The sequence below is a fragment of the Vipera berus genome (assembly GCF_964194415.1).
Source record: "Vipera berus genome assembly, chromosome: 4".
Taxonomy (NCBI): domain Eukaryota; kingdom Metazoa; phylum Chordata; class Lepidosauria; order Squamata; family Viperidae; genus Vipera; species Vipera berus.
In genome coordinates, this window is record NC_138206.1 from 40,225,065 (window position 1) to 40,252,222 (window position 27,158).

At 37.1% G+C, this 27,158-nt stretch overlaps 1 protein-coding gene across 2 annotated transcripts; it reads right to left on the reverse strand.

The window, feature by feature from the left end:
• Positions 1 to 707: 707 nt before the first annotated feature.
• Positions 708 to 27,147, reverse strand: MPZL1 (myelin protein zero like 1; the record flags this gene model as incomplete). 2 transcript variants are annotated; one of them, XM_081326435.1, is made up of 6 exons in its annotated part: positions 708 to 6,624; positions 10,607 to 10,712; positions 15,199 to 15,331; positions 17,310 to 17,523; positions 18,106 to 18,266; positions 26,964 to 27,147. In XM_081326435.1, the coding sequence occupies 6 exons, from the start codon at positions 27,145 to 27,147 to the stop codon at positions 6,523 to 6,525; spliced, it is 900 nt and encodes a 299-aa protein (XP_081182561.1). In that variant the 3' UTR covers positions 708 to 6,522. The 2 variants fall into 2 exon arrangements, with proteins under 2 accessions (XP_081182561.1, XP_081182562.1); XM_081326436.1 differs by having other exon boundaries at positions 18,106 to 18,173; positions 26,964 to 27,129.
• Positions 27,148 to 27,158: the final 11 nt, after the last annotated feature.

The window sequence follows — 27,158 nt, forward strand, 5'->3', positions numbered from 1 at the left end:
ATTTAATACTCTAGAGACTTCATGGATACAGGGGTGGTTGCTATAGACAGGTTGTTGCTTACCCGCATTTTAAGAATTACTATCCGAGTTTCCTTTTATTCAGGAGGGAAGTGAATAACACTGGAGCCCAGCAGTATGACTTCAGGGGTGTAAAGATAGGAATTATGCATCTTTAGATGTTGTAGATCTACAATTCCCAGTACCATTCAGTATTAAATATGCTGGCTAAGGTTACTGTATGTTGCAAAATTTGGAAAGCCACAAGCTACATATAAATATAGTTTGTTTTTCAACTATTTTGACTACTTACGCAACCTGAGCAATGCCTTGTTTTAAAATTGAAGAACTAGCCTTAAAAAAATAAAACATGTTTCTTTGTGTCCCAACATAGGGAATGTATGTTGTAACAGTCTCTGCAACATGCTTTTTCCCTTCTGGGTAAATGTGAAAATTGATACTCATTTCTATCTCTCTACTCCACATTTACTCTTCATTGAATAGGCGCACTAATTGTTTTGCTCCGGTTTGCTTACACTATATGGCAAGTAAAGCCACTGAGTTAAGCCAAAACAAATAAAATAAAATCTTTTCTGGCTTTGTATGATATGAATCCAGCTATTTGAATTCTGACTACCCATTTAAAGTACAAATTATTCCATTGTCTATCATAGTAGATTGACAAATTGAAACATACAACAGACCAGTAATGAAAAAAGTTTATTAAAATATTCACAAGAGTACAATATAAAGCTGCTTATGAGAATATGGAAAAGAAAGACTTGTACAATAAAAAATTCCAGTTTTTTAAAAGTGCAGAAACAAGGTAAAAAAAGGGCTCAGTGTTGCATGGAATGGATTTACCTAGTGACAGGAAATTTTAGCACGTCTAAAGTTTGGGAAGTTAACTTTCACAACTGGAAGTCATTTGTATTTTATAGAAATGTACAGCACCACAAAAACACTGCTCATACATAAGTTGAGAGATTTTTGTACCTTAGTTTGGAATCTGAATACGTGAAAAGTGCAACTCAGCATATAGAAATAGAAACAATTATGAAGTGTTTCAGACAGTTACATGATTTTGTAATCTCTTAACAAGACTTAGGCTTCAGGCTCATGTGTTGACGACTGAATTACTTCTGCTTCTACCAAAACATACTAAGTAGAGAAAGGAAAAACTCTGTAGTGTAAACTGAGCTAGTTACAAGACAGATCATAATTACTTCAAAAAATAATGCACTGGAGAACATCAAGGAGAAGTCTGCCTGTTGGAAGAAACTGTGGCCCAAAGTTTACATTAGATAAATCCAGACAAATTAGGAACCATTCCAGGCAATCAAAACAAGAAACCATTAAAGAAATAAAGGAGTTGGGTAGGAGAAGAGTGGTACAGGTTTTTATAGCCGATTCCCAATCTGGGCTTCCTGGCCACACCTCTGAAAGGTGCAAGATGGAATTTCAAGGGGTGCAGCCAAAAGTGGCTTGTGTCCCTTAGTGATGAGTCACAAGTCATCACTCAGCCAGCCAGCCACGTACCTTGAGCAGTGGTAGTAGGTGGTTGTGTTGCGTAGTCTTAATAACATAAGTAATTGATTGCCAGAGTACTGCTTTTAAAATCATTATCGTGCAGCATCTGACATAATTGTATATTGTTTCCCTCATAAACTAATGAGTTCAAGAGTTCCTTAAGTATTTCACCCCTCAGGGCCTCTCAGCTTGTTTACCACCTCTGTCACTTGCACCTCACTTAACATCACTTGGCCAATCCCATACTTATGTTTTATCCAACCAATCAAATACCTCCCTCATAGCCACTGACTTCTCCCATATATAATCGAAGAAACGGAAGATGAAAGGATTGAAGAAAAGACAGGAGGTACTGTTTATCTCAAGCACACTCCAAGTCTTCAGCTGCTCAAGTAGAAAGAGATGTAAACTCCTTTGCGTGTGTTCATTTCACCATATTCTGGTAGCCCAATCTATTCATTCACTCATATTAGCCAGGTGTAGGTTTATTAGTAGTGAAATAGACCAACTACAGTGTCATTCACTTCCAGATGTTACTCTCATATAAATTATGGCATTGGTTGAGTGCGTTGTGACTGTTTATCACTAATTTCATCACTCGAGCAGCACATTTAAATAAGCCCACTTGTGTGAATAATATTAGACGACATATAGTTGTGATGTATCATGTCTATCACACATTGATATATGCATAGCAGGAGTTCGTCTCACTGAAACCGCACCCGCCCTATTGCTGGCAATGGGAAAAAGTCCTGATATGTCACGCAATGTCATGTGACGTCGCGGGTTTTACATTCCTGCTGTAGAGTTTTCACCTGATGATTTATGTTGATGTAACTCGGATATCGTAATATAACACTGAAAGTGTATTTCTTGTGATATTTTGCTATAGGCATGTCGGACTGAATAAAGCAGACATCCCTGATTTAATTATAGTTTTTCTCATACTTGGTCATATATTTTTCCTTGTTTTACAAACTAAGACTTCATGTCAAAAAAGAGAAAGAAAATGGAATGATGACTATTTGTGCTTTCTTTTCACTTGCACAACAGGAAATGATGGCTTGGAAAAGACCTGGTGCATTTTTTGCAGTGTTGTGTTTTCCAACTCAAATCTGAAGCCATCCAAGCTTCAAGAGCATTTCAAGAATAAGCATGGGGCAGCTGATGTTGAAGGGCATGATGTTGAGTCATCAAAAATCAAGAGAGCTTGTTTTGATTCACAAGAAACTCTTCCAAAATTAGGCTGCATTTTTGTTGGGGGGAAAAACCTACCTTTTGTGTCATACAAAGTGGCATATAAAGTGGCCAAATCCAAGAAGCCTGATACTATTGCAGAAGATCTGAACAATCCATGTGCAGTAGAAATGGCAACAATTATAAGAGCAAAGAAGCAAGAAAAATATTAAACAGTTGCACCCACCAAATAATGTCCTTCACAACCAAATCATTGATTTGAATGATGATATTTTGGGCCAAATCATCTCAAATGTCAGACCTAGTCCTTTTAAAATCTCCATTTAATTGATGTCTCCAACTGTAGTCAACTCACAACATTAGTGAGGTATGTCAATGATGGTGCTTGGAAGAGTGACTTCCTGCTTTGAAAAGATCTGAAAACAAACACAACTGCAAAGGATGTGATGCAGTTGGTGAAAGACTTTTTCACTAAGCATGATCTAGATCAGACATGTCAAACTCATGTTATGTGACATTGTGCAACGTATCGAAGGGTTTTTTTTGCTGTTGCTGGCAATGGGGTGGGCATAGCTTCCCAATGACGCGTCCGACCCACGGGCCGGCAGTTTGACACCCGATTTGGATGTCAAGGCAATTGGTACTCTGTGCATTGACACAGCACCTGTAATGCTTGGAAATAAATGTCTCTTCTGCATTGGTGAAAAAGATTATACACTTGCAAGTTAACCATTTTTTCTTCATTGGCACTCTTTGGCATCAAAATATTGCCTCTAAATTTAAAGAAAGTACTTGATATTTGTATGAAGATCATCAACTGGATCAAGGGGCATACTTTAAACCATCACAACTCCAAATCATTTTGTGAGGATCTGGGAAGTGAGCATTCAGTTTTGCTTTTCCACAAAAAAGTCTGTTGTCACGAGGACAAGCTTTACCCTGCTTCTTTGAACTGCAGGAAGAAATCAAAGGTTTTTTTGGAGGAGCATGAATGGGATCTCGTTGGGGCATTAGAATCAAATGAATTTGCCCAAACATAGATTTGCTTAACTAACATTTTCACTCATATGAATGACCTGAGTGTTTGTCTTTAAAAAAAGATAAACATGTTGAAGGTTGGGGAAAAATTGAATCCCTTCAAAGAAAATTTATATATTTCATCTTGAAGGATAGGAGGAGGCAATCTCTCAAATTTTCCTTCGCTTGACAAAATGGTTGATGATGTTGGTTCCATAATTCCTACCATGTGTAATGAGACTGTGGTTCATTTAGAAATGCTGTCAAAATTGTTTGATCTGTAGAGCTGAAGGTTTTATAAGAATGGATTATGGATCCATAGTCCTACAATTTGGAGAAAATGCCAGATGATGAAGAGCTGAAGGAAAATCATATTGATTTGTGGACAAATCAAGCTCACGGAATGTAATCTGAAAGCAAGACTTTGGAAGAGTTTTTGTGTGCAGTGCTGGATATGTTCCCATGACCTGGTGGAAAAGAACTCCATGTCATTACATTTGCAACAACATACGTGTGAATCTAAATTCAGTTCTTTGTCAATCAAGACAAAATCTGCAAATTGTCTGAATCCATAGTCATACCTGCAAATTGCAGTCCTGCAAAAAAAAAAAAGTCCCACTTTTTGGCAAAATCATGAATGAGAAGCAGAAGCAAAGATGCCACTGAATTTTATGTTCACAGTTGGGATTGATTTTACCTTTTATATTTTTTTCTGAATAAATTAGAATTTAATTGTTCAATTTCTTCTGCAGTACTGGTATGATTCAACTTCTTGTTCAAAAATTAGACTTCATCTTCAAATGTAATATTTTTGTAGGGGTTATGAACATTAATCCAACATTTCCTAGGAATGTGAAGCATAGAAAAGGTTGATATAGAGGATGAGATTGTAGAGATTTAATTGACAGGCAAGAAACAACAGTATCATGATAAATCCGAGTTGCTTCATTGTTCCAAGTATGAAGTTGAGAAAGAATTATGTCAAAGAAGCTCAACTTGAAAAACCTAACACAATGACCGATTCCAAATGTGTTTGGACTTCTAGAAATATGATGACAATATGGTTTATGTAATGAAGATCAAGGAATATTTTAACACCATTCACAGCAAAGTTCAATGATTCAAACAAAAGAAGCAAAGCTTCCCATTACAATGTTCCTGAAAAGACAACTTCTACATTAACATCTAAAACTCCTCATCCCTCTCAAAACACAAATCTCAGCATCACCCAAACCTGTTTCTTGCCACTCACTGAGACCCTATTACTGAGGAGTAATGAATTCGGTGGTGAATACCGAGGCATGCCTTGTTCTTAATTACAGTAATGTAATATAATTTTGATACAGTGTTTCCATAAATATGGCTCAAAAATGTTACTCATTATTCTAAATCACACTGAAGTCATTTAAAATAAATTTAAATATCTTTTGGATAATTCTAAATAGCTGCCCAAGTGTTTAGATCTACGGATATTGGGACAAAAGTACAAATTTTCAGAGAATTTAAAGTTTTGCATGTTCACACGTAACCTCTACAAATATGGAGACCCAACTGCACACTTCTCGTGTGCTGCACAGACTAGCAATTTAGTATTAGCCAACCCTTGTTTCAGTGAAAAAGCACCATTTTTTAAAAGAACCCTTAAACCTATTTTTCATGTAAAAAGCTGAAAAGCATATGAGCAGATATTATAGACATGTAAAGTACTTAAGAAAAAAGCAAATAGCACCAGTGTACCTGAAACACTGAGGTAGAGGGAGGGAGAAAGAGCAGATTCAGAGTTAATAGGAATGACATCAAAAAGATGAAAGGCAGACTTCTTCCACAGTAGAGAAGTATACAACTATTTAAGTTTCAGAGTAAAATTGAATGAGAGTTAAGAACAAGTGGCAGTAAAACCGTCCTAATATATTTATGCCTTCCATGAAGTGCCATAAAAGATTAACTTGTAACCATTTCTTTTTACAACTGCAACATCAACCAGCCATTTGTAACTCTTAGAAGTAGACTACTGTGAAGAGATGGTATATAGATTATAGAAAGGCATATCAAAATCAGCACCCTATTTTGCTCAAAGAGGTAACTGAGTTTCATCTTTGTTGCTGAAACCAGAAAAGAGCCATAAAAACATCTCAAGGTATTTGCTAATGTTGTACTATAAAAATTACTTGATTAAAACTTTTATATGTCTCAGAGTTTGTTTATGGGAGACTGCCTGTAAATTCCTTGGAGACAAAATTTTGCCTTCCATTGGGTTGGAAACTAAAGCAGGTAAAGATTACTTCTCCTGGAAAAGGAGGACATTAGAGCAGAAGAAGACCTAAGTTGTATGAAAAATTAGATCTGTAAAAACAAAATGCAAAAATATTAAGAGAAATCATGCAGAAGTAGTTCTTGTGTCCATTTCAAAAGTAACATAAAAAGGTACCAATTCCATTAGAATATCCAAGTATTTCCAGTTTTTTCCATATAACAATTGACAAATTGCCTAAAGATGTAACATGAATGTTTGTTTTTCCCCCTTTTCCTAAATATATAATGAACTATTTGGCCATTTATAAGCAGAATTATCATCATATTTTAACATGCAACATTGCTCTCATTTCTGTATGATTAAATAGACTATTTACACACAGTTCATATATAATCTCTTTCTCTCTGTATGCACATGCATTGGTCTTAGCCTAGGCATCAAAGGCCACATATGAGTTCTCTGGGTCAATTTTCTTCAAGCAATTCCAGTTTGAACTTTTGTTAAGCTTTGGATAGGTTGTAATCTCCTCAGTTCTTCCGAATGTCAGCATAGACCACAGACTCTGATTTGTTGATTTTGTCACTGCAATGCCCTCCAGAGTGATCTAACTGTGCATAAATTACTGGTCCCTAAAAACAGAAAAAACAAACATGGTATAAACATTATTTATTCTATCAGCGGCTAATGAAAACTCAGAATCACATGCAGATGAAAACAAGGGATTTGATAGCCTCTTTTTGAAATCCAATCTTAGAAATCATACCAATTATATAGATTATTCCTGTAACCATCGATCTGTTGACATAAATGAATATAAAATTCACAGCAAATATATAGCTCTCTGGGTTTCATGCTTCAGGGAGGTAAGATCATGTGTAGTTTACATAGACAAAAAGTACTTCAAAAGTACATCAAGCAATCACAGCCCTACTAACAGCTAACTCACAAGATTCCACTTTTCCACACACTCACCATCACAGATTACATTTATTTTTGTAGGTGGCAGTAATTTAAGAAAAGGAAGCATATGGAATACCAACAAGAAAGGAGCAAGTAACTGAAGAATAATTCCTAGGCATTTATATTTTACAACTCTGTCAATCTTTCTTGACAACATTTGGAGTACAAAAATGTATTCTTTACAGTAACTTTGTCCCATATTTTTCAGAATAGGCCTCCTCAAACCTTTAAGCAATAATGTATAGCTTCATTATATCTATTAGAGTTATTGAATAATTCATGTATCTGCTTTCTGTACAGGAAAAAAAGTACTTAACAGTCCAGTTCTTTAGGACATAAGTCAAAGGGTTTTGTTTAATGGATTGACAGTGCAGATAAGGAAGCATTTTATAAGGAGAAAAGTAATTGGAAAGAATCAATAAGGTCTATGTTAACTGCAAAGAAGTAGGAAAAAGGGGAAGATTTAATTTTTCCCTAATATGCAGCTGTCATCTTAAAAAGAAGTTGCATCTTTTTTTAATTTAACATGCTTTTTCTAGCTACTATGTGTAACTATTTTCTAGCAAGGAGAGTTGATCAGAGAAACATCATAGTCTCTTGCAGGAATTTCCAACTGTAATCAGTTATATAAATAGTAATTTGCTGCAAAAAGTACTAATTTGCAATCATTTTATGTTAATTGTTTGAATTTCATTTAAATAAATTATTTGAATTTATGTCAATCCTTGGAAAGGGCAATCACATTGTCAGGTCCCCAAATCCTTATTGTTTTCCCATGCCTTATGCCTCTTGTTTGGGGCCTGCCATTCTGCTGGGTGGCGGGGGTTTGCTTTCGCTTGGGATGACTTTTGCTTTCTACTTTACCTTCCCACCTCTATCCACTTGAGAAGAGAATGTGTCTCACTTATCAGGGACACAGTTACAGAGAAACAAAACCTTGAGATGCGCGCCAACTGTGCCAGTTACCCAAACATCGTGCCACCTGTGGATTGGCCGGATTTCAAATGGAGACTATGACTTTGGTGGAAGGAGAAAGGTTGCTTGTTTAACTATACCATTTAAACGGGATTTTCCACAGATCTCACCTTGACTTTCCTACTGTCACTAACCCCTAATAAAAGTTCCTTTTGAGACGATGCCCGTTTCAAGAGTTCTGCTTTCTTGGGTGGTTAGCTGAGGTGGGTCCTTGCACACATTTTAATCACTTTTAATCATATCTTAGTTTACACAACTAGTAAATATTGCCAGATAAATCTCAAGAAAAAAGAATAAGCATGGAGAAGTACGCAAGAATAATTGTATTTCAGAAAAAAAGGAAGAATATACAGTACATGTTGACAGAAAAGTTTCTAGCAGAAATCACGGGAAAAAGATTTTAGCATTCAGAAGCGCTGTCTGAAGTGCTATGTAACTGAGATATTGTCTTCTAATTTATTCATTGTACATATAGGAACCCAGATAACCAATCGGGTCAGTATTAGATCTAGAAAGCAGAGAACATAGTTAATTATCACATTCAAAATGATCAAGCATTCTACAGATGAGCAAAGGAAAAGGAGAATACTATATACCACTCAAACATGCACAATTGTGAGAAATTATGGTTCAGATGAATTTATCGATAAGGACAAGAAGGCAAACCTGATGAGTCTAGTTGAAAATGGAATGAATCTATGAAGGCTGTTTTCAGACATGCCATCTGAAATCCAACCTGGGCAACAAGTTTCTGCTTTCAGAACAAGCAATGTTAATCAACTTTAGGACTAAATGTTTAGGAAGTAAAGAGGTGACTAAGATAGGTAATGCACAAGCTGTTACTTTCAAGGTACAGTATTAAGCTGGTGAATTTTTTTTTAATTTTCCCCTGCCTTCTTCAGTGTGTGTGTGTGTGTGTGTGTGTGTGTGTGTGTGTGTGTGTGTGTGTGTGTGTGTGTGTAAACCCCTCCTTATTCTAACAGCAGCAATACAATATTATAAAATTTTTATAACTATATTATAAAATTCAAAGAATAGCCTCCAAAACCAAGTCAACTTCATTTGCCAGGCAGCAAAGCAAACCAACATTTTCATCAATATCATTAATTTTATTTATTTAATTCCATTTATATATCCTGCCCTTCTCCGAAGACTCAGGGCGGCTTACAAGCTTAGCAGTAGCCTTCATTCTATGTATATGCCTGCTTATTAGGGCTTTCACACACACCCCAAGCGGCATTATTACAAAGTCAGCTTAATTGCCCCCAACAATCTGGGTCCTCATTTTACCTACCTCGGAAGGATGGAAGGCTGAGTCAACCTTGAGCCTGGTGGGATGCGAACCTGCACTAATTGCAGGCAGCTGGTGTTACTTAAGGAGGCATTAGCCCACTGCTCCACCAAGGCTTCATTTTAAGGTTTGTCATTTTTTTCATTTTAAGGTTCATAATCCAGATCTATATTTAAGTACTCACTCATCTGGTATTCATAAATGACAAGAAACTCCATGTTGGCAATGGCTGACACCATTCCTTCGGAACTCGGCATACAAAGACTACAATTTCTTTCCTTTCCCACAACACTCTAGCAATTAATAAAACAAATATTGCCAGCTAATTTCTGGACTTACAGTCAAGACTACTAATAGTCAACTGCAACCCCTGAAAATATCATGTGGAACTGTGTAAGTTAGCTAGAAAATAGCTAAATTTGCATTATAACATCAAATTATCAATAAGTAATATCTCCATGAAACATATATATATGTTTCTCATTTTTCCAAAGAGAACTTCATAATTGTTTTGTGCTCTCTTTGATGAGATTTTATTCCTTACTTAAGCATCCCAAACCACATCATAGTCTATGACTTTCTATTAAGATAGGTAACTTTGAACAGATTTTTAAAAGTACAATCTTTTCTAATCAATACAATTTCTATTATTTCTTTCCATCCAACAAAAATGATTCACCGTAGAAAAAAAGAGACCTATTATTTATTTCAAGCCAGCCTTACTACCTTAGTGCCATACCTGATTCTAAAGTCCCTCAGTCTCTTTGGATATAATACTCTTAAGTAATATTTAGTGTTGGGCCAAGACTGAGGAATAATAATAATAATAATAATAATAATAATAATAATAATAATAATAATAATAATAATAATAATAATAATAATAATAATAATAATAATAATAATAATAATAAAAAATAATAATGATGATGATGATGATGATGATGCCTACAATTCTATATGAATCTAAAACATTAAATACTTAATATTCCCAAAGGCATATAATTACAGCTGAAAGAAATTGAGATACTGTGGAAGAGCTATTTACTCAATCCTCTAGAATTTTTATAAATCAAATATCTAGGACTGAAGACCTACATGAAGGTAGACAACCTTTAATAATTTACCTCACTACAGAAATTTATCATTTATTAAGATTAGTCACCCTGCAGTAGTTTAGTTTTGCCAAAGACAGCAAATATCACAAAAATAATAGCCAAAAGATAGCTACATCCCTCACCACAGGGTCTGGTACATCAGGGCTTTATCCAGATATTTTTCCATGTATGTGTTTCAGTGATGAACCGTCCCTTCTTCCCCTTAGCAAAAAATACCACCTTTCCAGCCACTAGATAATCTCTGAGTCAGAGTATGATACCATTTACCTGATGAGATCGGATGGGCACGCTGTTTACCAAAACCTCTGTGTCGGAGGGGGACTTCCGTGGAGCCTGCTTAACTGGAGACATCAAACTCTCAGAGGTACTGCAGCTGATGAGGTGGCAAGCAGATTTTGCAGAATAACATTCAAGAAGTAAATAAAAGACAAAACAAAAAAAAGGCAAGTGATGGCAAGATGAGGTGGCATTAGGCCAAACAGAGTGACCTCAGTGAATGACAGACAACACATACATCCTTGCTTTATACTTGCTCAGGTTAGTCATGCCTATATTTTCTCCCCTCACATACAAAGAAGAAAGTCATTCTAGCTCTAGGTTAGGTAAAGAAACTCATAACCACATAAAGGATTAACTTCCCCTGCCATCTTCATCGAATATGATTTAATTTAGAGTTGATTAGATTTAAAAGCCACCCAACTCCCTTATGACTCTGTGTGGTATAAAATATGTAACGTTTAAGTCAAACAATCCACGCAATTAAAAATACAGAGACCCCTAGTGGAGAAAACCACCATCATCTCACAAATTAAAACAATTAACAAGGATCCTACCACTCACTCTAGCCCTGGTCCTGGGAAGAAAGCTAGATTGTAAGCACTCATCTAAATAAGATCAGGGTAGGGCAAGAAGGGATTTCATCTCTGGAGAAAAGGTGCTACTGCTGGATAGACAACTTCCAGCATCTCCTGAATTGACCATGCTTAAACAATGGAACGCAGACCTGCCAACTCTGTCAGATCATATAGAATTGAGTATTACATCACCTGGAAGTGACTTTTCTATATAAAAATTTGCTGCTAGGAGAAATACCTAGCTTTGGTTCTAAAAATAGGAATAGTAATTAACCCTTTTCTAGTATATCAGCTTTTCATAAGATTTCCAAATGTTTTGGTCAATAGCTGCTGATGGGAACTGTAGCCCAAAGTATCTGTAGTTATCATATTGGGGAAATCTAATCTAGTTTGGTTTTCTTCCTACATAGCGTACACAGTGATGCTTAAAAATTTGAGAACCCTTCTGAATTTTCAATATTTCTACATCTATCACCTAAAACATTATTGTTCTCCATACATTGCCTAAAACTAGATAAAGAGAACCGAATTAAGCAAATGGATCAAAAATGTTTTATTTGTTCTTTTTGTCATTGAGGAAAATAATTCCAAGCTATGGAAGAGGTACATGAATCTTTCAGTAACTAGTGTGTCCCCCTTGGAAAGCAATAATTGCAACTAAAAGTTTCTTGTGACTTTTAAGCAGCCCTGCATATCAGTTTGGAGGAATTTTAGTCCGTTCCTCCATATATAGAAATTTTTACATAAGCAACTTTTCCACTGTTTCATTTCCAATTATGTAGCTTCCCATTCCTTGCATCAGCTGCCCGCTTTAGGTTCTTCCTCAACATTTCTATAGAATTAAGGACAGGACTTTGATCTGGTCATTTTAAACATTAACTTTGTCCTGCTTTAAACATTCTTTCCTCATATCACTATGCATTTGGGTTGTTGTCTTGCTGCCTGATCTACTTTCTCTTGAGCTACAGTTCACAGATACCCTGACCTTTTCTTATAGAATTTGCTGCTACAATTCAAAATTCATAGTTCCATCAATGATGGCAAGCAAGTCATCCTAATTTAGAGGTAGAAAAACAGGCTCAAAACATGATACTGTTACTACCATGTTTCCCAGATGGGTTAAGGTTTTTTTTGGTAGATTGCAGTGTTTGCCTTCATTCAGACCAAAACACTCTATTTTGGTCTCATCCATCCACAGAACATTCTTCCAGTAGCTATCTTCCTTATTTACATGGTCTTCTGCAAACTGTAAATGAGAAGCAATGTTCTTTTGGGAAAATAATGACCTTCCTTCCTTCCTTCCTTCCTTCCTTCCTTCCTTCCTTCCTTCCTTCCTAAAATGTATTTGCCACCCATCTTGTATTCAACAACTCCGCATTTCTTCTTGTGATCTTGCCATTGTTCAGTAATCTGCTAGTGGTCTCATGAACACTGACATTCGCTAATTCAAGCGAGGTCTTAAGTTCCTCAGGCATTACCCTGGGCTTCTTTGAGCCCTCTCACAGCATTACACACCTTGCTCTTGGTATAATCTTGATTTGTTGACTAGTCCTGGGGAAGGGCAAAAATGGTTTTCAATTGTTTCCATTTGCACACAATCTGCCTTACAGTGGACTGATGGAATCCAAACTCTTTGAAAATAGATTTGCAACCTTTTCCAGTCTGGTGAGCATCAACAACTGTTTTGTTGGAGGTCCTCAGAAACCTTGTTTAAGCAAAGGCACATTTCCACATGCCCGTGATGTGAAGATCAGACTTTGATTGTGATTATCAAGAATTCTATACTTTAAATAAGCAGCTTTTGGTCATTTTCCTCAATGAACAAATATGTCTTTGACTCATTTGTTTAATTGAGTTCTCTTTATTTAGTTTTAGGGCTTGTGCGGGAAAACAAATCATGTTTTAGGTCATATTTACACCAAGTATTGAAAAATTTTGAAAGGTTCAAAACTTTTAAGCATCATTTAAAATCATATGCAAGTGTGATCATGGCAAGATGACAATGAGATTAAGCAGAAAGCAGTCTCCACTAACCAATTTTGTTATCAAATATAAATACTGAACATTCAAAAGACAGACATGAGATATGAAGCAATACACAGAAACACAATACTGAGAAAATAATACCTAAGTACTAGTAAATGGGCTTCATTCTTATTAAGACTAAACCCCAGCACACAACGATCAAAGGACAAATAAGCATCTGGAATCTATTCTAAGAGAACGTGCAACTCAGCACTGAACCAGTTAATAATACTGAATTCACAGTTTGTGCATTAAATATTTTTAGGTATATATATATATATTTTTACTGACGACACCCTTATTTTTTGTCATAGTATAAAAAGTTCAAATATTCCATTCATTCATACATCTGAATTAGCTGCTTCTGAAGGTACATAGCCTTGTTGCCAAAACTGAAGAAATGAGACAACAAAATTCAGACAATAGATGAGATATGCTGCCCCTTCACCAACAGTCCACAAAACAGAAATTCAGCATAAGTGTTGGAAATATGTTAGCAGGATAGTAAGCAAGGGAGGCAGAAATTATATACATATGGACATGAAGTACCAAAGAACTACTGGCATGATTTGTTACCATGATATATAGTGGGACTGGAAGAGATGACCCAGCCCTGTTACATTCCCAGTCTTGCATCTATATCAGGATCTCTGTAAGGAAAGGAAGATAAAAAGCAGGATCCAATCCCAGCATACCAAAGTAGTAATAGGGAAAAAAATCAAAGAAAGAATAGACATTGTGATACTGCCATGCAAGAGTTCCCACCACCACCCATCTCAGTTACAGCTCTGTTAGTTTATTTAGAAATTAGATATCATATATTATACACACACAAATGTGTGTGTGTGTGTGCGCACACACACGTTCTTATTTGTAATTACTAGAATAGACATCCCACCACTTAGTAACCATCAGAAACACAGTATAGTCAGTGAAGTCAATGTTAATGTTTGGTGCTTAGAGACAACCACAAAAGAACAATAATTTTAAACAAAGATAGTCCCAAACCTTTAGAAATAATACAACTTGATGAAAAAAATTATTATTCATATTAAGACTTGGCATCCGTGGATGCAGATCAGTATTCAGGTGTTATGGAAACAGTTACATGCAGGAGGGAAATTAAGCTTGCCACTCTGAACCAGAGCTTATACAGTCAATTCACTGCACTCATTCAACCTTACCACTGACATCTATTGCAGCACTTTCTAAATTCTGAAAGGTTACAAAAAAGATGCCAATTACGTACACCCAGTACTGATCGAGTTTTTAGCACTGTATGAATAATATTTACTGGATCTACAAAAGCAAGAAGTCAGGCCATGAAATGATTGATCCTGAAAGAATTGCTACGTGCCATTTTCTACGCACAGAACTGCATTTCAGTTGGGATTAAGTGACAAAGCAAAGTAAGTGCCACCACCAGTTCAAAGGAGCCCATCAACCAATTTTTCATGGCATATAATCTGCTTTGAAGATATTGTTTAATAGAAGTTCCTCAGAGCCAAATTACAGGAGGCATCATGAGCGCAACAGGAACAAAAAGAAGTCATGCATATGATAAAGCCAGTGAAAATAGCAGAAGGGCAGTTTTCCCAAAACCAAGATTGGAAAGCTATGGAAAGCGGACTGTTGTAAAAGGAACTGGCAGTCATACCCCCCAATCTTAGAAAAAAAAGTTGTGCCATCCAGAATGTAACCTGATAGGGCCACAGCCTCCTTTATTCTAAGAGTTGCAAGGGAGTAGTTTTAGACTACTTTCAAGGAGGACACTAAGCTTAATGGACCTATGCTCACAAAGAGGAGCAACATATGAACATATGTACGCCATGAAGTTGATAATTTATAAGCACAGGAGGATGTGGTTTCTAGCTCTCCCAGTAACTTAACATAAACACACAATTCATGTTTCAAACTGTTCCGTGTTCCCTCCACCTCCACCCTCGCGTATCTAAAGAAACAACAAATATAGTGCCTTACCCAGAATAATGCTTTTTGGAATTCTTCTTTCTGATCGTAACACACACAATAAGCATGATGACGAAAACTAAAACTAGAATGCCAACACTGGTTATCCCGAACACAAGGGGAAGAGGAACTACAGTCAGGTTACCTGAAGAGGGGGAAAAAAACCACTTTCATTTCAGTTATCCTATACCTTTTTAAAACTGATCACACATTATTCCATTAGAATTTTTAATTCAGTTGTGGATGCATCTATATTATCAGTATGCTTTTTTATTTACTTATTAAACATGAAGTGAAACCCATTGATATGTTATATAGAATGCCTCTTGCCTTTATGTTTCCAAAAAAAACCCTTAACAGCCAACTAAGATTCAGTTTGTAATCAATACTTTTCACAAGCATTATTACCATATGTCCCTAACTATACTCTTGTGCATTTGATTTGTTTTTTAAAAAGAATTTTATATTTGTCTCTTTTCATATTTAATTCTCTTAGCATATTTCTCTCACCCATCGTGGCAATTTTGAATTTTATTTTTGCCTTTTAAAATATCCTTCTTTATTTTCTATCACCTGCAATTTAATAAGCATTCACTCCATCTCTTCATCCAAGTCATTAATAAAAACTTGAATTGCACAGGGCCCAAGACTATATAGTGGTTTACTCCAACTGGTGTTTATTCCACTCTGAGGAGGAACCTTTGACAGTATTCTCCAAGTATGATTTTCAACTACATATATGCTTAACTGCAATGACATTCATACACTAGCTTGCACATCAGAATGCCGAAGCACTTTGTAAAATATTTTACTAAAATAAAATTATGTTTTATTGCAGCATTTCTGTCATTTACTAAAAACATTATGAATCAAACAAAATTGATTTCAGATTAAGGAATAATTAATCCTTAATCTGGAATAATTTGGCAAACTTTCCTGACAAATTCACATTACCATTCATGTGGCCTTCTGACAATTAATCAATCTTATACCACTTAGAAAACCATCTCTTTAGGTGTGATTGACTCCCCTACATGCTTCCCCAGATGCTAGTTTAGAGTTCTGAGCCAGTCTCAGGCACGTCAGGAAGGGATGCAGCTGAAGGCTACAAGCCAAGAGCGGAGGGGCTGAGCACAGGGGAGCAACCAGACAAGCAGCTGGCTGAGCTAGAGACAGTAGAGGCACAGCTGAAGCTGTGAAGCCCAGAGACTTTGAACGGAGAGGGCACACAGGTGCAGTTGGTCAGTGGAGATGAAGAAGACCTGACTCCGACTCTTCCTCCAGATCCAAGAGCATGTAGGGCTGAGAGGAGGCAGGCACCAAGATCATCAGCCAGTCTACTTGCAAAAAGGCAGCCTTGTCCGTCTTGAGGGGCTGCACCAGGAAGCAGTTATTTAGTTCAGTAAGGTGAGTGAAACAATGCTGGGAACATGTCCATTTCCTTGCTCTGTGTTCTTGCCTTGAACTTCGGATTGTGCCTCTTTAACTGTGGAATTGCCTTTGCCTTCTCGGCTTGCCTTTGCCCTGTGGCCTTGCTTTTGCCCTGTGGATTTACCTTTGCCTTAGCCTTGTGGGCTCATCTTTGCCTTCTGTGTGGACTTGCCTTGTCCTGTGGACTTGTTTTGCCTTGTTGCCTTGGCACATGCCTTTGTCTTGGAGACTTAGTTTTGACTAGTGGACTGGACGTCCCTTTGCCTTGTGGACTAGTGCTGGCTTCTTTTGAGTACCCTGCCAAGCTCATTGTGGGTGAGCAGGTGCTGGCACACAGAATTGCTGGGGAATACTAATTAAGGCTTGGAAGCCTTAATAAAGACTCCTAACACCATGGTGTGTGTGTGTATGTCAGTGGGACAGTACATTAGGACGTGCTCTAGACTTCCCTTTTTTTAAAAATGTCAGCTCATTCTAAGTTATTCCATGACCTTTATTACAGTAAAATGCTGGTGAAATTTCTACTCCACTGTTCAGAATGAAATAATGGAATAAAATGCAGCAGAACAGCCAAACAAGTACTTGCTTCAGTGCATTGTTACATACAGTAATTTTAGAGAAAGAATGCCACTTACGCACAACTTCTCCATCACTCATTAATTAATTTTTCATCCATCCACTTATTACTATACCTTTCTCCATAACCCTGACTTTGATTTTTCCTGGTGTAACAACTATATCTGGAGGGTTTTTAACATCACAGATATAGGTTCCATTGTCCTGAAATTGCATGTTTGCTATAGTGATTGATGCATCTTTTTTGTTAAGGTCTCCAGCCCAGCTGCTTCTGTCATCAAATTGTGTACTCTTCCCAGGATATGCTTTTCCATTGGAATAATAGAAGAACTATAATCGAAAACACAAAAAATATGCTGTATTAAAAACCTGCTTTCCCCTATTTCTTAACTAATCCAAATTTCGTTAAAACTCAACTCATACAATACATGAATTTCAAACCAGTGCAAGTGACAATGATAATACTCTACTTGAGAGCCTGTAAAGCTGGTTTTAAACCAGCTGAAAGGTCAGAGAAATATTTAACACATAATATCACAAGAATTTTAAAAGTTTCAGAGTAGTTTCAGGAGCTCAGGTATCTTGCTCTGCCTCACTTTCCTCAATTCTGTTTCCCCCCCCCCCAAACTGAACTGATAACTATTACTATTACATGATTTCCTTCTGTTATCAATTTATTATTTTCCCCATCATATTAAGATAAAAAGATAACTAACCAAGCAGGTGAAGTGGGTTAAAGCATTTCCTCATCTAAGCAAGGCTTTTGGTAGCAACCAATTTTGGAGCAAAATACAATTAATATCTTAGCCAACACTTCAAGGGAACAATCAGGTTTTTAGTAGTACAAGGAGCAAGCAAGAACAGGCACGGCTTTTTACCTCTTACAATTTTCTTTTGCAAACAGTATCTTACCGAGACAGGAGATAATGATCCCTCGCTTTGGAAACTCCAGGTGACAGAAGCTGAACTGCTGATCACTTCTGTGGAAGTAAAAGTGCATGGAAGCTTTGCTTCAGTCCCATTCTCCACAGGAAAGTCTTGCGGTGTGTATACCTCCACAGCTGAAACCTGGACTATCAAGAATATCATTACAAGAATCAGAATACCAGATCCTACATAAATATTAACTATATCAAACATAGGTATGAAGAGTTTAATCAGCCAAACGAAGATTGAAGAATCTATTAAATGAAAGATTGAATAAAAAAATAAGCAGTTTCCGTTCACTTTATCTTATTAAGCCATCATGTTGCTGGTTAGTTTCTGATTTTGTGTAAAGTATGGATGCAACATTACAATTTACTGTCATGTGCAGACCAGGCTTTTTTTACATTCTCAAGAGAGAAACTCAGTACAACACATTATTTCAAGAATTTTTCATCTTTATTATACAGACATCTAATTTCTTTCCCAGCAAGCCTAATTTACAGACAGAATACAGTATTTCTTTACTCCCTCTTCTGCTATCCATTTGATATAAGAGCAACCACTTGCAATTGTAAATTGCAGCGTGACATTTCTCTCTCCTCAATATTATATAGCTGTTTTCTAAATAAGTGTTGCATGCACTTAATGAAGTTGTCATATGGTACTATATAGATGCACTATTCTATCCCCTGCCTACTTCTTGATTTAGAATTAATAAAGGACTTAAGATACTGATGGCTTATTTTCCCACTGTTCAATATGTTAGCAGCTGTTTTTCCTGTGTCTGGTAAAACATTGAACTTCTATCATTTTTTATCACTGTTCACTGTTGCTGATTTTGAAAGTGTAAACAACTGCACATACTGTATTTTCTGGCGTATAAGACAACTTTTTAACCCATGAAAATCATCTCAAAAGTTGGGGGGGGGGTCGTCTTATACGCCCAGTCGTCTTATACGCCGGAAAATCAGCGAGCCCGGGAAGGCACACCCTCCCCTCTCACTGTGGAGGAAGCAGGGCAGGCTGGCGTCTGGCGGGAGCTGGCAGGGCAGTCCTGCGCACGCATGCGCTCCCCGGCTGTTAAGGAGCATTCCTTAGTAGCCGGGGAGTGCGTGCGTGTGCAGGACTGCCCTGCCGGCTCCCACCCAACGCTCTTCCCTCTTGAGGTAGCATCCCCGAGGACTCCTTAGGAGCCGGGGATTATTCCATCCTCAACAGATGGCCATCCAGCTTCTGTTTAAACACCTGTGGCAGAGAACACATCTCCCAAGTAATTCTATACCACTGTTGAAGAACCATTATTGTTAGGATTTTATTTTGATATTCAACCAAAATATATTTCCTTGTTAATTAACCCTACCATTTCTGTTCCAGTTTTCTGCATGGCAGCTTGACAGGTAGCTGAGGATAGGCATCATGCCTCACCCAGACTTTTGTAAGCTAATCATAGTTTATTTATTTATTTATTTATTTGATTTATATACCCTCTCCCCAAATGGCTTCCTTCCGACCAAGCTCTATTTTGTTGATGTCCTTTCTAAAATCTGGTGCCTATTACTGGACACAATGTTCAGTAATACAGAAAAAAAACTTATCTGGTTCTTGGCTACTTTATTTCTATTATTTCTCAGATTAAATTTGCTGCGAGGTGTGGGGCATGCACAGCTGTTGCATCATGCTAGTAGCTCAAGTTCAGCTTGTGATGCACAAAGTCACTTAGATAACATAACCCTCAAATCCTCTGAGTATCGTGCTTTGATTAAATCTGGACTGACAACATTCCAAAATCTACAAAAATAAATTTCCACTTTTTGAATGTAGGTGGAACATTTGTTCTTGTACAATCAGATGACCCATCAATTATCCTTCAGAACAGGTATAACACCACGAAGTTTTTTCAAAACCTATATGCATTCAAACTGACTGGAGAATCCTTGGTTTGCAGCACCATTGATGTTACCTAATGAAGTAACAGAATGTCTGCAAGCAGTCAAGCTCAGAGAGCAACAAGGACTCCACAATTAAACCCTGAGCATTTCTATCAAACTCAGTTTAATCCTTTCTTTTCAATCTGCTTTCATAGCTGGCTGGCAGAACAAACATTTCTAGATGAAAGTGTTGAATATGTGTCTAATGCCATTATACAATGGCAATTTTCAATATTTGCCAAATAAAAATGAATTATAATTAGTGTGATGTGTGGTTCCAGTTAACTGTGATTCAAAATAGACCTGATCATATTACACTTTTCTTTCTACAATTCATTCCTCACCAAGGCATCTTGTTTTTTCTGGAAAACCAAAAACCAAATATGAAATTTAACGGTCACCTCTTCATCAAATTAAAAAATGTTTTAAACTGTAAAAAAAAACCCACTAGAGACCTCAGAGGATATATACTAAGTTAGGTTTAAATTTCTGTATGTTAAATTGTTGTGAGTTAAATTCCTAGAAAGATCGCCAATGGCCATAGGTCATATACAAGAGAACACAGTATGATCCATTGGAAAAGTAAGTAGAAACCCACTCCCATGAAGGAGAGTAAATTAACATTCACAATCAGTGTAAACAGGTCACTACAGAATGTCAACCCCCACCCCAGGTTAGAAGGTATCTATCTAACAAACAGCAAATGACAATGACGTGTAGCAGACATGTCAAACACAAGGCCCGGGGCCCGGATCCGGCCCGCGAAGTGGTTTCATGCGGCCCGCGAAGCCATCCTGGAAACAGTGAGGGAACAGCCCCCACTGCCTTGGCCCTGGCCCAGAGACCCTCAGATCTGTCCCACTCCTGCCCAAGCCCCCATAGGCACCCTTGATGCGAACGATGTAGAGCTGGCCACGCCCACCCAGTAGGCCATACGCACTCTAGCCACGCCCACCCAGTAGGCCACGCCCACCCTGGCCATACCCATCCGGCCCCCTGAGGGCAACCACAATGCTGATGCGGCCCTCAATGAAATTGAGTTTGACACCCCTGACGTGTAGTATTAGTGCTGATCATGTGGGTGGATTAAGGCACATGGCACATTGGTTTGATGTTAAAAAGGTATATAGGATTCAGAATCATGAACCAAGTACGCCTAATATTGTCACAATAGAAATATCAATACTGAACACTGGCATTCTGTAAATCAGCACTCTGAAACAAATACAATGGTATGTTTCTTTCAAAAATTATAGTCAGCTAGTGACATACTTGGAGATAAAGGTGAAAAAAAAATCCCATGTTCAATGAATGCAGAATGTAGGTGTATACCAGTATTAGAAAATCAAACAGGGAAAATACATTTGAACATTTCAATGCAACATCTAGCAACCTTTGGGAAGAATCCTCCCATTTTGTCAAACCAGAGATTATAAGAATCAAAGGCTTTCTAACTAATAAAAACATGAATATAGTTTCAAAATTTATACTTGGATGTTGATAAGGAGCTACCTAAAATGCTTTGGAGTTTGTTGCTGTTTTACAAGCAATGGTATCCCATGAAATACTGTTTCTGAAATACTGAAGAAAACTTAGTAACAAAGTTAGAAACTGGCAAACAAGTTAATCCTCCTTTTCCAGAAAAATGTTGCAACATCCAAAAATGTTTTCTAATGACAAATCCATAGAATCAAAACACCACACACACAACTAGAGGAAGCAATTGTTTCAGTACCCAGTCAACTTCCTGTGAAAAACAATGTACCAAAATGTTTCAATGCAACACTGAGTTTTCTGAAATTAGAGAGAGAAAAAAACAATGTTTACTCTCAAAAACTCCACCCAGGCCCTGTGAAGCTTAAGAAAACAATAGATTTCAGAATCATAATTGCAGGATCTTGATATCCTAAACTGCATGTTTTATTTTCACATGCTCTCAGAGAGCAGTTTAGTTTAAAAAAAAGTCACTAAATTTTTCTAACTAGGGAACACCAATAATTAAACCAAAACAAATAGCATGTTAACATTCCAGATTAGTACACAAATTAGGCTTTAGCTTTTTTGTGAACTTCTCTATAAAAATAAGTAGGTTGACATTTGTGACCTAGTTTTTAAGAATTCAAAGTTTAAATTCCCAGAAACCGTTAGCTTGCAACCTCTTCTTAAAACTAGTATATGCAGGATGAGTTGGAACAACTCATTTGGCTAGAAGAGATAAGAAAATTACACCTTTGAGCACCCAGTTGGGAGAGCTGGCTGACATTATTCTTTTCAGATGATGAAATCATACTTTATGATTACTCTGAAGCAACACCATGATATTCCTCTTTCAACATTCTTGATGTTTCCTGACTTTCATAGTATAATTCATAATGTTCACAACTAATATTACAGGATTCTGCATTAGTTCAAGGCTGTTTCAGTTTTTGATCAAAAGCGCAGGCAAATCAGCTTAAAATAATATTCCTGATGAAAGTAATTATCAAAACCTCCTTATAACAGATTGGGACACAGAATCACCACTGATTATTCTAGATCACCTGCCAATATTTACAGACTTTAATAATGCCAGAACATAGTAAAGAGCAGTGCTTTTTTCATCATTGAACTCACTGGAAAGGAGTTCTGGCACCTTTTTTTGATGGATTTTCCAAGTTTTAAAAGTAACTTTTGAAAATTTGATGTTTGCTCCATGTGGACTTGAATCGCCCTGTCGAGCGTAGCAGGCCAGTGGCAAAATCATTAAAATGATGCATGCGGGCTGCTTGTGTGTGAGGTCAAATGCATGTGTACTTCATCCAACTGCTGGCTTGTGATTGGTCGTATGGTCATGTGCTGAGTGCTTACTGCGGGCGGCAACCGTTATGTTTCATTACACAACTGATGTGTGTGGGTGTGTGTACAGTGATTTGACTACATGGGAAAGATAAATAGAAGATTAACAAGATGTGAGTTCTAGCACCTTTTTTCCTTACAAAAAAGCACTGGTAAAGAGCAACACTCAATCCCATTGTTTTTTGGAGTTCACATTTCCTAAGCTTTTTAAGAGTCACGGCACAAAATACACAAAATGCACACCACATTAATCAAATTGGAATAATAAGTGTTTTCTAAATTATATACCAAGATTTTGTAAAACAAAGTTTTGACAATAATTGTTCAACAACTGGAGTTTAGTCTAGAAAAAAATTAAACATTAGGGGCAATTAATTTTGATTATCACACTATATTCAATTAATCCAGAAAGTAATAGTAGCCTGACTCAAGCCATGTAAATAGTTTGGACTAAAATTTCCTTGCCATTAGTCATGTTGACCAGGGCTGACGTTGATAGAAGACTAACACATTAAGTTGCTTAGTTTCTGGTTTCACTAAAGAGTTTTTTTTTTGCAGATTTCCTTATAGTAAGAAGGAACTCAGCAGTACAATAATTGGTATGATTATAGATAAAGCATAGATTAAGCATGGACAGTCTATGGCCACCTCAAATGTTATCAAGTTGCAACTTGCACCATTCCTCAACATTTGACAGGCTTACAAGGGCTAATCTAAATTTGAGTTCAACAACATCTAGATGGTCACATGTTACTTGATACCACTATGAACTGCTACAATGAGAATTGAAAGATTCTGAAAATATATTAAGTTATTATATTTTGTTAAAGAATACTCCATGCTCCTTTGATCTACTATTGAAAAATTGTGATGTATTCTTAGATTTTAAAACAGTCTGATTGAACATGGAAACATTTTAACATTTTTTTTGTCCTATCTTGATCAGTACGATTCTATAAGCATCTAGTACCTTACCAACTCAATGACTTAAGAAGTAGAACTTGCTGACTTTATAATGTAATGCTTGGATCAATAACTCCGCAAGAAGTTGCTATCATGGTATTCTCTAAATGGTACGGATGACAACTCCCCAGAGTCCTTCCTTGCTGTCCGAAATGACAGTGGTTTATATCTGAATACCTGAAAGATAGTAGGTAACCTACACCTGAAGCAAGCTGTATGTAGGCAACCATCTGGAGCATTATTTCATTTGCCTATTAATATCTGCCCAGCCCAGTTCAACTTGCAGAACCAATCTGAAAGGAATAACTATTTTTGCCCCTAGTCAAATTATCCTACTTATACTATAAGAGATAGACAGAAGAAACATGAACACTCACTTAATTGTTGCTTCATGGAGAATTCTTGTCGCAACATGTGTAACAGCAACAGCTAGGTTTATATTTTTGAGAAATCGCTATTATCTAACCAGTTTAATGTAAGACAAAAATCGAGTTTAGATTTAAGAATGTAGCCAATTGTAAAAAAAAAAAGTTCTTACTCCTCCAGAACACTGTATAAACAATCATCCTAAGGTTATTTTCCCGTTAAATTGAAGTTTTTAAAAGTGTTTTGTGAAGGCACTCTCAAATCTGACTAATAGATAACACTGCTTTTATATTCAGTTGTCTTTTAAAAATATTGGTTTCATGGAAGAAAATAAGATGTTTATTCAATAATTGCAATATGAGAGGAAATATTTTGATGAAATTTAGAAAGAAAAAACCTTTCCATCTTGGAATAAATTGTATCCAAAGTGTATCCTCCAATGCTAAACTGAAATGTTGTTTGCCTTTGGATTACTGTGATGCGTAGACCATACATAACATGGTTTTGAATATATTGCTAAACAAAAATTAAAAAGACACATTTTAGCTTAGGGTTACAATGGAACCAGACCTAACTCAGTTTCTATTCAAGAGATAAGGTCTCTAAGTAGGTTTTTGAACTGAGCCCTAAGACCACCAGTTCAAAATTCAAATCAGGTTTTAAATACTGAATTAAGTTTTAAAATACTGTAGGTTTTCTGTGCTAATAAAAAAGAAATAGAACAATATACAAACAAAATGCTAAGCATAGAAATGGAGGAGAAAATAATATAGTATTTCATATTCTAAAACTAAACTCTCTTTCTGGGAGACAAGAGCCTACTTTGGCATAAAAAATGCCATATACAAAAAAGGAAAAAAATTCATCCACCTTCACATTTACCTCTGGGGCACAAGGTTACAATAAACCATGACAAAACTTGCATTCGTTTTAACCACTGCTAATTTCATTAGTCATTCTTTTTCTTTGATGATCTAATTGTGGAAAAATCTCACTTCTGATAAATATATAGTACAAATTAACAAGTCTTACATCACCTTTTGTAACTACTGTAGTAGAAAGCATGGAACTCGAAAATGAAAAAAATATTTTCAACTAATACAATATTTCCATTATAAAAACAACTTTAAAGCACCACACTGGCTGAATCTTGATATTAGCTTCACTTATATCCACGCTATACATGAAAAATAATTTTAGCATCCATACTGAATGATAAATGTTACACAATTTTACTATTGTTCTGTTTGCTGTGTAATTATATAAAGTACATCAAATATGAAATGCTGATTTCGTGTAAAATTGTCATGGTAATAAAACTCAGAAATAGGGAATAATGCCACCTTCATACTGCTAATATTGCTTCAGGGTACAAAAATATTGTCTAACTTGGCACCAGATTGGGAAAGAATGAAGTAATGTGTGCGTATCAATTAATTTGTAGAAATATAGCACTCTGCCACAATTAAGGGACAGATTGGATTTATAAAATCATTTTAATGTTGTCCTTTTGCATGTAATACTTTTGCAATCCATCTAAACAGATTATGAGAAATGGGAGCATAGGATAGAATATTCCCTATCACACTGTTGCCTGCACACAGATTAGCAAACTAGTGACATCAATGATATCATATCATTTAGATAAACCTATTTGCAGTTGAGCAAAATCCTCTGATAACGTATGAGTGTTTATCATATCACAGGAACCAATTCCTAAACTGATGTTCAGGTCTAACCAGTATACATAATGTGTATGAGCTGAGCGATTCTGAGCACAACTTGGGTTTTATCAGGACATCATCAGCTTCAGTTAGGACATCTGAGACATATGATGAATTAAGAATAATTGGGTTCTGCTTGCTCCCAATAAGACAAAGTCCAAGGTTTCTTGGTAAATAAGCAGCTATATCAAGTTGTTTAACAAGTAAAATAAAGAACTTGAAATTCTAAAACAGTGTAAAGCATTCATTTATACTTATGCCAATTTGGGGCGATTTATTTTCATTCTGTACTCGTCAAATAACAGTCCTGGAAAGCCAACAACCATATCACTACTATCGGTACGAGCGCTATAATAAGTATAGTAAGTCCTGCCGCTTATGTGTAGTGTATTCATTCAAGAACGTAGCAACTCTTTCTACCTTTGCACACCCGCTTTTCCCCAAGCAGAACGTCCCCGTCATTTGTGCAATTGCACTATGTCGCGGACGTGATAACAAAAAACAACAGGGGATACAGCATTCAAAACGGGAAACGGGGTGTGTGTTTGTAGGTGCGAGACAAGAGAACACCTACTAACATCTGTAGTAGGTTCAGTTCTAGATTGTTTTGCAAAGCGATTAAAATGTACACAGGCACCATTATCCTGACGCGTAGTACATTTATTTCTGCCCCCCCCTTTACAAGGGAGTAAATGAGGCACCGTGTGTGTGTGTGTGTGTGTGTGTGTGTGTGTTGCTTAGAGCTCCTATCCAGCCTCCCCGTCCATCTCACAAAAGCAGCGTTACCCTCCATTCCTTCGCCCTTTGCCCAGCGGTCAGCCTAATGCCCCCCCTCCCCTCCCAGCGCAAACTGGAGTCGGCGGATAACCGGGTCCTCCACCTCCGGCCCACGCCCGGTCTGGCTAAGAAGGCAACGGGTCTCCGCGGAGGAAGAAGCCTCTCCTTCCTCCAGCGCTGGCTTCGTTTCCCTCCGCTTCCCCCAGTTCCCCGGCGCCCAATACGATACTGAAAACGCGCCTCGACTCACGCAGGGACGAAAGGACCGCAAGCTGCAGCAGCAGAAGGAGGAGTGCCGGGAAGGAGGCCGTAGGCGCCGCGCCCTGCCGCGAACCGCCGCTCCCCGAAAGCGCCGCTAAAGCCGCCGCTGCCAACGCCGCTGCCATTTTCCTGCTTCCATCGCCTTTTCCTCCCATTGTTCCACCCCCACCCATGGTTGGAGAGG